Source organism: Callorhinus ursinus, unplaced genomic scaffold (genome assembly GCF_003265705.2).
Source record: "Callorhinus ursinus isolate GAN/ISIS: 27379988/994484 unplaced genomic scaffold, GSC_fseal_2.0 scaffold21, whole genome shotgun sequence".
In the NCBI taxonomy this organism is placed as follows: domain Eukaryota; kingdom Metazoa; phylum Chordata; class Mammalia; order Carnivora; family Otariidae; genus Callorhinus; species Callorhinus ursinus.
This window is the reverse complement of record NW_027397083.1, coordinates 25,666,189-25,676,079: the sequence shown is the minus strand read 5'-3', so window position 1 is coordinate 25,676,079 and position 9,891 is coordinate 25,666,189. Positions and strand designations below refer to the sequence as shown.

The window sequence follows — 9,891 nt, the reverse complement described above, 5'->3', positions numbered from 1 at the left end:
GATTAAAACAAATCCATTTTCCTTTCCTTCCATGATTCTACTGCAGTGCCCATGCTAACACCAGGAATCAAATCATTCTGTTTTCCTACATTCTTAATAAATCAAGCTTCTCAGGAGGTCAAAGATGAAAGTGGTATCTATGTGCATCTCAGTTTCAATCTCTACTTGGTAGATTTCTTGTTTCAAAATGGTTCTTCCTGAGAACATTTGTATCCTGATCAAAATGCCAATTACATTTGTTCCTTCAGCATTATCAGACAAGACTTCTTGCCCCCATATTGTGAGTGCTTTGTGTATCTGACTTGTAATTTACACGTATCAGACACCAGCTCACTGGAAGGCCCCTGGAGTGTGAAGTCTCACTAGTGACTGAAACAAGGCAAACTCTCCACATACATCTGGGCCAAGTCTCCCCTCTCAGTGTATTTTACACCCTTTGAATGGGACATGGCCAAGGAAAATCAGCTAAGATCTGAAGACCAAAGCTGCCATTGGAGATAAGAGTCTCCACTCCTCGGTAAGCTGAACTTAATGGATCTTGAGAGGTAAATGTATTTCGAGGAATTAGTCCATTCCTTTATTTCTTCATTTTTTCTGAGACCTCTACCCTTCCCCTACCACCACACACATGAACACACAGAGGTGTGGACCTCCAAAGCCATCTGGTAATATATAACCACAACTCCTGACCATACATGTTTGAGTAGAAGTGAGTATTTGACCCAGTCCGGGTAAATTAGATTTTCTTCACAGGAATTTGGAAATCTAATTCTCAGACACTAGTTTACTGTCTTTCGGTCATTTGAACTATGAACTAATATAAAGCCAGGGCTGGGATAGCCATTGCTTGAAACACTAGAAAGACCTGAACTGCAGAGAGAATGATCCAGACAAAATGTCATGCCACCTCAAAAGAAATAGCCACAATATGTGATAATTTTCTAGTTCCTGGTTCCAAGCCTCAGGGAGGTTTTTTCTGTGCATGTATAAGATGACACCTTTGCCCGTAATATGATTATTCCTTTGCATATAAGTTAGTATGAGTAGATTTCTGTTTCTTATCACCAAAAATATCTTGATCAAAATATCCTATGGAATCCATAGTGACCAAAGATAGTGCATTTATTGTGGAATCATTGATTTGATACAAAAAATAATCATTACATGCATAATATTTCTAGAAACTGCTAGGTGCCAAGGGAACAAGATGGAAAAAATATTCATTTTCAACTGTGAAGAGATGAGCAACATTGACTGAGTGACTAGGATATACTAGTGTTTCAAATGCATTTAAAAAAATTTTCTCACAGAAACCATGCAATGTGAAAGGCTTTGTTATTCTCTTTTTAAGGCAAGTATTTATTGAATACCTACTATTTTTCATACTTTGTCCTAAAAGCTAGGAATAAGGTACTGAACAATATAGGCACATCCTTAGCAATTGCGGATTTTATATTCTAGTGGAATAGATATAAACAAAAAATCTCAAGTAATACAAACACTACGAGAAAAAAGCAGAATATTGTGATGGAGAGTGAGCAGGGTTGTGTATAGCTATGTGTGAGGAGGAAGTGGAGGAGAAGCAACATTACAAAGGATGGCCAGGTGACATCTGAGGTGAGACCTGATTTACAATAAAGTTTCACCACAGGAGCAACATCCCAGGCAGAGAATATAGCAAGTACCAGAGCCCCGAGGCAGGAATAGGCCTACTGTGTTCAAGCAGTAGAACTCGGGCCAGAGTGGCTGAGGCATAAGAATACAGAGAAGAGCAATGTGAGGTAAGGTTGGGGAGGGGGCAGGCAGCGACCATATCAGAGCCTTGCAGACAGCCATAAAGAATTTGAATTTAATTCTATGTGTAGTGGAAAACCATTATAGAATTTTAAGCAGAGGAATAATATGATCATTTGTGTTCTTAAAAGATTTCAGTAGAGAGTAGACTGAAGTGTCTGAGGGAGGCAGCCAGGAGAGCGGTTAAAAATGTATTGCAGGTGATGAGGGGTGATGGTAGCCTGGCAAGAGTAGTGGAAGCAGAGATATAAAAAAGCATGCGGACTTGTTATATGTTTCTGGTATCTGACAATACTTGCTAATGGATTCATGAGAAGGTAGCAAGAAAGAGGAAACAAGAGTGACCCCCGGTTACTGACTTGAACAACGTTGTTAAGTGCCCTTAAAAATGGAGGAAAACTGGGAGAGAGATGTGCTTTGTGCATTGGAGGGTGATGGTGAAGAAACAAACAGAATCGAATGTTCTGTTTGGACATGTTATGTTTGAACTGCCTGGCAGACATCTAAGTGAGATGCCAGGGAGGCAGCTGGACAGATGAGCAGAGAGCACAAGAAACAGATTAAGCCCAAAGAAATCGATCTGAAAGACATCTAGAAGGAAGCGAGGACTGTGCTAGCAGATGCAGGAGAGTTGTTATCAGCAAGAGAAGGAAACGCCCTCCTGCTTCTCTGATTCTCTCTCCCTCCGTGTGTGTTTATGTGATGGATATTATGAAATAAGGTCATCTTCTAGGACATAACAACGTGAATTAGTCAGAAAAGTAAGTGGGACTAGTAAGTAACACTCAGTGCCCAAATGGGATTTGTAGTCATGAATTACAAGCGACTGCATCTAGTCTACTTGGATGATTTTTTCAGTAATATAAATTGCTCCAATATAGGACAGAATAAGTAGATTGTTAGCCTTGACCAGAGTTTGAAGTTTTTTCCAATTGAGTATTTTGGAAGGAGAATTAGGAAGAGAGTTGATAATGTGTAGAAATGAACGACTGTAGTGGTAGAGCATGGGATCCAGTTGGTTAACAAGGGTGTGATATATTTTTGTAGTAATGTCCCCTAATTTGTTGTGATCTCCTCCACCCTGAAAATGGCCATTTGACTTCCTTTGGTTAACCAAAAGCTTGAAAAGCATTTGAGAATTGGGTTTTGACCTATTGGTGCTCTTGGAATACTGCCATCACCACGATGAGAATAAGCTTTGATTATCTTATTGGGAGGATGAAAATTACATGACTTCGTCACTCTTGTCACACCTGCCAACAACCAACCTACTGCTAGACATATGAGTAAGGTCATCCAAGACCAGCCAAGTCCCAGTCAACTAACCAATTAACTGCAAACTCACAAACAAAATCAAGTAAGATCATCTGAGACCAGACTAGACCAGAGGAACCCCCTAGCAGAATTGTGAGCCCAATAAATCATCTGTTACATAGCAATAGGTAATTGGTACAAGTGATGGATGGTGAGGAAAGGTAAATGGATTGGAGGTCTGAGAAAGAGGGAAGGATTGGTAAGGTGAGAGTATAAAAATAAATGCCTTGGGAAGATGAAAAAATTTCCAGAGCTGGATGGTGGTGATTGTTGTGCAACATTGTGAATGTATTCCATGACACTGAACTGTACACTTAAAAATGGTTAAAATGGGAAATGTTGTATTATATATATTTTTACCACGATTAAAAAATAAAATTCAAAAAATGAGTTGAAAGAAAGATTTTTATTATTTTTTTCTATTAAAGAAACTGAGCTTCAATGTAGAGAATAATTTGCCCAAAGTTACACAAACAGGAAATGGAGAAACTATGAATAGCAGCAAGACTTGTCTTCTCTGACATTTGTGGCAGAGCGGAAAGAACATCAGACCTCACCAAGCATTCATACATTTTATTTTAGTTAGTATAAATTTTAAAGATCATCTAGTCCATCCTCTTATTTTATAAATGAAGTAATACATATATTTGTGTCATTGCATGCCACTTCAACATTGATTTACTAAGTACTTCCTGGGCACGCTCCCTGTGCCTGGCATGTGCTTGTCAGCGAGCATCCAGCTCAAAGAGCTTCATGGAGCTTTCCCTCGTGATGACATATTCTAAACCAAAAAGTCATGAAAAAAATTGCACAGTTATAAGTTATGTTAAGCACTATGAAGGAAAAATACAGAGGAATTTGTGAGTATATATCAGGGAGATCTCATTTGTGGTGGTGGCAGGAATCAGAGAAAGCTTCCCCAAGGAGTGACTTAAGCTGAGACTGGAAGGATTAGGAGGGATTATGGAGGAAAAAATCCCTCTGTGCCTCAATTTCCTCATCTGTAATATGAGGGGAATTGGACTAAATTCTCTTCCAGATCTAAAATGAATGATTCACTAAATTTAGAGATAGGGGATTTAAGTTTGACTGGAAAACAGATGTGACCATGATTCAGGAAGTTGCTGGTTTTTCATTCATGTGAATTGTTTATTATATAGTTCAATAAGAAAAGATACTTAAAAGTGGTATTTGGGCACCCAATCTTTTTTCAATATGTTCAAATCAAATCCCTTACCTTGAGCTGAGCTCTCATGGGATTTTCATGGTATCTTTTAATCAAAACTTAAGCATGAACTGTATAATGGCTCCAGACTTCTTTTTCAATATACACAGAGGGACTACAGGAATTATTTCCTTTTCCATATAAAATCATCTCTTCAATGGAAAATATGTTTCAAATTAGGCACCGAGTTCATAAATGAGTGCAGTGTGAATGTTTTATGTCAAAAAATGTAAAAGATTATGAGAAATGAGAAGTGTGCATTTTAGGTATTTATGCTAACCTCTGGATTCATTCTCTTTGGAAATATTGGCATCTCAATCCCAATCCGGGGCAAAACCACCTTATTTTAACTTACAGTTCATTTTAAGGAAAAATGTAGGGGGAACAGTTGCTTTAGAGGCTGCTCTTGAAATGTGAGCACAGTGGTTTTGAAACTATGCTGGTATGGAGATTAGGAGCTCCTCGAACCAAGCTAGAGCATTCTGCTTCCAAAGTGAGCAACAATTTTCTGAGACTAGTATTGGCTCAAATTTTAAAATGTCTTCCATATATATTTCTTGATATTTGATACTTTCTACAGCCTGTCTTGGAAAAAAGGAATGATTGAGGAACGAGCATGTAGGAAAACTGAGAAATGGAAATTCATGCTTGCTTTAACTGCTTGTCTGCCCCCCACTCCCAACCCTAGGACACCCAAGCTTGTGACTTTATGGCAGACATGTAATAAAGTCATTATTTTCTACTAAAAATTATGTCTGGTTCAAATGACATAATTTAATATATAAACATTCGGTGCATTACACACATACACACATGACAGACTAAAATCCCATCAAGATTTCCTGGTATCCCACCAAGTGAAATGGGAGAAATCCATCAGTTTAGTTGATAGGGGCCTTTTTAACTCTAGTGAAACTCTTCACAAACAAACGTTGATCTGGGTATCTACTTTTTTAGGAGATAACTGTTCTTATAATCAGTTTTATAGACAGTGACATTAAGACCCAAAAGAGAACTGTGTTGCCAGTGCACACACACAATATTCAATGTAAGGATCAGAATTCAGGAAATGCTGAGAACTGTTTTTCCCCACGCAAAGTCCCCGGTCAATTGCCTGTTGTTCAAACTTGGCCAAGCATCAACTGGGTCCTTATCATAAAGCACTGGTTGTACATTTGTGATGGCAAAGAGGAATAACAAACTTATCAGAATTTTGTCTAATTCCTCTAACTCTCCCACTCTGCCTGGGGGAAGGTGGGAGCAGCCCAGGCAAAGACAAGTCCACTGGGAGCTGAAGTAGAGTCCCCACCACAGGCAATAGGGAGTGGTAAAAGTTAAGGAGGGGCTACAGCCCAAACCCTCCTGATCACTGAAGTCCTAAATGTCAGGGACAGAGTCTGAAAGGATAAATAATGTGAAAAGGCAAGATAGGATATCAAGTCAGGATATCAAACCAAGAACAGGACATGGATATTAAAAATAGAACAGGTAAATTGTGAATGCATAGGCAGGAGGTCATTGGCTTAGCCTCCAAGCATGAGTTTTTACCTAGGACAACTTTAATGTTGGTTACATACTTGTCAAGGTCAGTGCGTCAATGTGACAGTTGCAGAAGATTAAGATATCCAGAAAATTACTGAATATAGTTTCTACAGTTTCTTTCAAAATAAGCTTTTTCCTCTAGGTTTAGAAATACTGTTGGATCAATATTTGGAATCAAAACAGTGACACCGCTATGTAATAAGTTCCTTGGCATTTGACACACTAACCAGATCTCTTTATTAAATGATGTTGAAGCATGCTTACTGATGACAACCAATAAGAGCCTGTGATGTCCCCATTATAATGCCCAAAATTATTTCATCAAGGAAAAATTAAATGATTACGTGGTTCTTTGATAATACTTATTCCATAGATAATCTTTCAAGGAAATTATTTGTTTAACCAGAACATCCTATCATACACTAACTTAGGTTTATTAGACTTTGGGGAAAATGTTTTAGTTTTCCAAACTTCTGAATGATTGATTGTTTTATTCATCAATAGGTATTTATTGGGTATTTAATATATTCCAGGAACTGGTAGGGACTGAAGTTTAAAGACAAATAGATACAGTCCCTGGACTCGAATCATTTGCCCTTTAGTGGCAGAAAGAAGTGCACCACCAATGTAATCCAGACTGAAATGTCCTGTGTTAGAGGTAGACACTGGATATTTCAGAAGTCTGTAAGATAAGAGTGTTGAGTTCATTCACTGTTCAGGTCTAATTAAGGGAAGTTTGAACTGAGCCACTTCCCTTGAAATGATTAGACAAAAATGGGGGCACCCGAGGAATGGTATTTTGAGCAGAAAGAAAAGTATATGTAAACTTCAGTCAACATGGCATGTAAATAATTCATAGTATATGGAGTGTATGGGGGTGCAGGGAAGGAGAGATAAGGCTAAGAAGTAAGTTCAAAACAGATTAAATCTTATATTCCTAGAAAATGTGGGGCTTCTTGGGAGTGTGTGTGCATGTTCACAAACGTGTGTGAAAATATAAAAAATGCTCCTCACCATGACGCTTTAATGGAAAATTAATATTTTATTAGGAGGGCTATATATATTTCTACTTGCCTTCAGTTGAGAGGTTTCATCTCAGAATGCTGAGAGAGCAGGCATTATATGTGGTGGCATGAAGAGAAAGCATGCCCTTTGGAATCAGATGGATCTACATTTGAATTTCATTTCCTTTACTTCTTGGCTCTGTAATCTTGAGAAAACCACTAAATTGTTTCCAGTTAAAATACAAGATTGTTAGGAATTGTAAGTACAATAAAACACAGATTTTATCCTGAGGTTTGCAATGGGTCTTAATTGTTAATTATGCATTTTTCACATGAGTGTCCTTCATCTCCAAATACTTCATTTTATTTTCATTTTGTAATTTTGTCAGTTTTTTCTTATGTATACAAAAGGAAAAGAACTTTTATTACTTATTTATAATAGCCTCTTATGGTTTTATGCTTCCTTGCCAGATGCCTTCAGAGCAGGTGATTTCTGGGCTGGAGCTTTCTGACCTTCCTGAGACTTTGCAGGCGCTGCATTCTGGCCTGCAGCTTTTGGGGGTGGGGATCCTTCTGGGCTGGAGCCTTCTTGTCTGCAGCAGCCATCTTTTTTGCTGGAAATTTTGCAGCTGCCTCAGTGGGACCCTTAGCAGCAGGTGCTTTTTTGGGAGGAACGTTCAGGAGAGCTGCTTTTTGCAGCTTCCTGACATGGAGCTTGATTATTCTGTTGTTCCTTGTTTTCTTTACCTTCATGACTTTATAATGATCAAAATCTGTCATCTTGGTTTTTCTTTCTCTGGCTTCAATCCATGTGGCCCATCTTGTGGCTGCCCATTTTGTAAGGATACCTGCCTTCTGCCACGCTTGTCGGACATACTTCTGGCCGGCACTGTGTGGGAAGTTGAGGATGAAGTCAGTGAGCTGCATGGATTTGAAAGGCATAGCCTGTCTTCTTACCTGAGTGCAAGGTCCATCAGCCAAAGCCCTGTTCTGAGCAGTAACATTTACAATCCTGACCAGCTTCCCTGTAGGAGGCCCAAAGGAGTTGTAGGTCACCCAGCCAACCTCCATGAAGCACCTAAAAACCATGTTGGCAGGGGAGAAGGAAGAAGACATTCCCTACTGTGCACATGTCTCTTTTATAATTTTGTCAGTTTTTACTTTATTCTTTTTAAGTTTTTATTTAAATTCCAGTTAGTTAACATACAGTGTAATATTAGTTTCTGGTGTACAATATAGCGATTCAACACTTCCATACAAAACCCAGTGCTCATCACAGCAAGTGCCCTCCTCAATCCCCAGCACCTATTTCACCCATCCCCCCACCTACCTCCCCTCTGGTAACCATCAGTTTGTTCTCTATAGTTAAGACTCTGTTTTCCGAGTCTGTTTTTCATTTGCCTCTCTCTCTCTCTTTTTCCTCCTTGGCTTATTTGTTTTGTTTCTTAAATTCCACATATGAGTGAAAGCATACGGTATTTGTCTTTCTCAGATTGACTTTGCTTAGCATAATACTCTCTAGTTCCATCCATGTCATAGTAAATGGCAAGCTTTCATCCTTTTTTATGGCTGAGTACTATTCCATTACACACACACACACACACACACACACACACACACACACACACACACACCACCTCTTCTTTATCCATTCAGTCGTCAATGGACAGTTGGGCTGTTTCTGTAATTTGGCTGTTGTAGATAGTGCTGCTATGAACATTGGGACATTGGGGTGCATGTATCCCTTTGAATTAGTGTTTTTGTGTTCTTTGGGTAAATACCTAGTAGTGCAGTTGCTAAATGGTAGGGTGGTTCTATTTTTAACTTTTTGAGGAAACTTCATGCTGTTTTCCAGAGTGACTGTATCAGTTTGCATTTCCACCAACAGTGTATGAGGGTTCCCCTTTCTCCACATCCTCACCAACACCTGTTGTTTCTTATGTTGTTGATTTTAGCCATTCTGACAGGTGTGAGGTCATATGTCATTGTGGTTTGATTTGTATTTCCCTGATGATGAGCAATGTTGAGCATCTTTTCATGTGTCCGTTGGTCACCTGTATGTCTTCTTTGGAAAAACGTCTATTCATGTCTTCTGCCCATTTTAAAAAATGATTTATTTATTTATTTTTTTATTTATTTGAGAGAGAAAGTAGGGAGGGGCAGAGGGAGGGAATCTTTCAAGCAGCCTCCCTGCTGAGCACAGAGTCTGACATGGAGCTTGATCCACAACCCATGAGATTATGACCTAAGCCGAAACCAAGAGTCAGACGCTCAACCAACTTAGCCCCCAGGCACCCACTTCTGCCCATTTTTAAGTGGGTTATTCATTTTTTGGGTGTTGAGTTTTATAAGTTCTTTATATATTTTGGATGCTAACCCTTTATTGGGTATGTCATTTGCAAATATCTTCTTCCATTCAGGAGGTTGCCTTTTAGTTTTGTTGATTGTTTCCTTTGCTGTGCAGAAGCTTTTTGTTTTGATGTAGTCCCAATAGTTTATTTTTTATTTTTCTTACCTTGCTTCAAGGGACCTATCAAAAAGAAATTGCTATGGCTGATGTCAAAGAAACTAATGCCTCTGTTCTCTTCTAGGATTTTTGTGATTTCAGGGTCTCACATTTAAGTCTTTCATCCAATTTGAATTTATTTTTGTGTATGGTGTAAGAAAGTGGTCTAGTTTCATTCTTTTGTATGTTACTGTCCAGTTTTCCCAACACCATTTGTTGAAGAGACTTTTTCCCATTGCATATTCTTTCCTGCTTTGTCAAAGATTAATTGACCATATGACTGTGGGTTCATTTCTGGGTTTTCTGTTCTGTTCCATTGATCTATGTGTCTGTTTTTGTGCCAGTACCATGTTGTTTTGACTACTACAACTTTGTAATATAACTTGAAGTCTGGAATTGTGATACCCTCAGCTTTGTTTTTCTTTTTCAAAGTTGCTTTGGCAATCTGGAATCTTTTGTGGTTCCATACACATTTTAGGATTGTTTGTTCTAGTTCTGTGAAAAAT

The 9,891-nt window shown here is 38.7% G+C and overlaps 1 protein-coding gene across 1 annotated transcript; it reads right to left on the bottom strand.

The window, feature by feature from the left end:
* Positions 1–7,356: 7,356 nt before the first annotated feature.
* Positions 7,357–7,968, bottom strand: LOC112829401 (large ribosomal subunit protein eL14-like). Its single transcript, XM_073904915.1, has one exon. The coding sequence runs from the start codon at positions 7,966–7,968 to the stop codon at positions 7,357–7,359; it is 612 nt and encodes a 203-aa protein (XP_073761016.1).
* Positions 7,969–9,891: the final 1,923 nt, after the last annotated feature.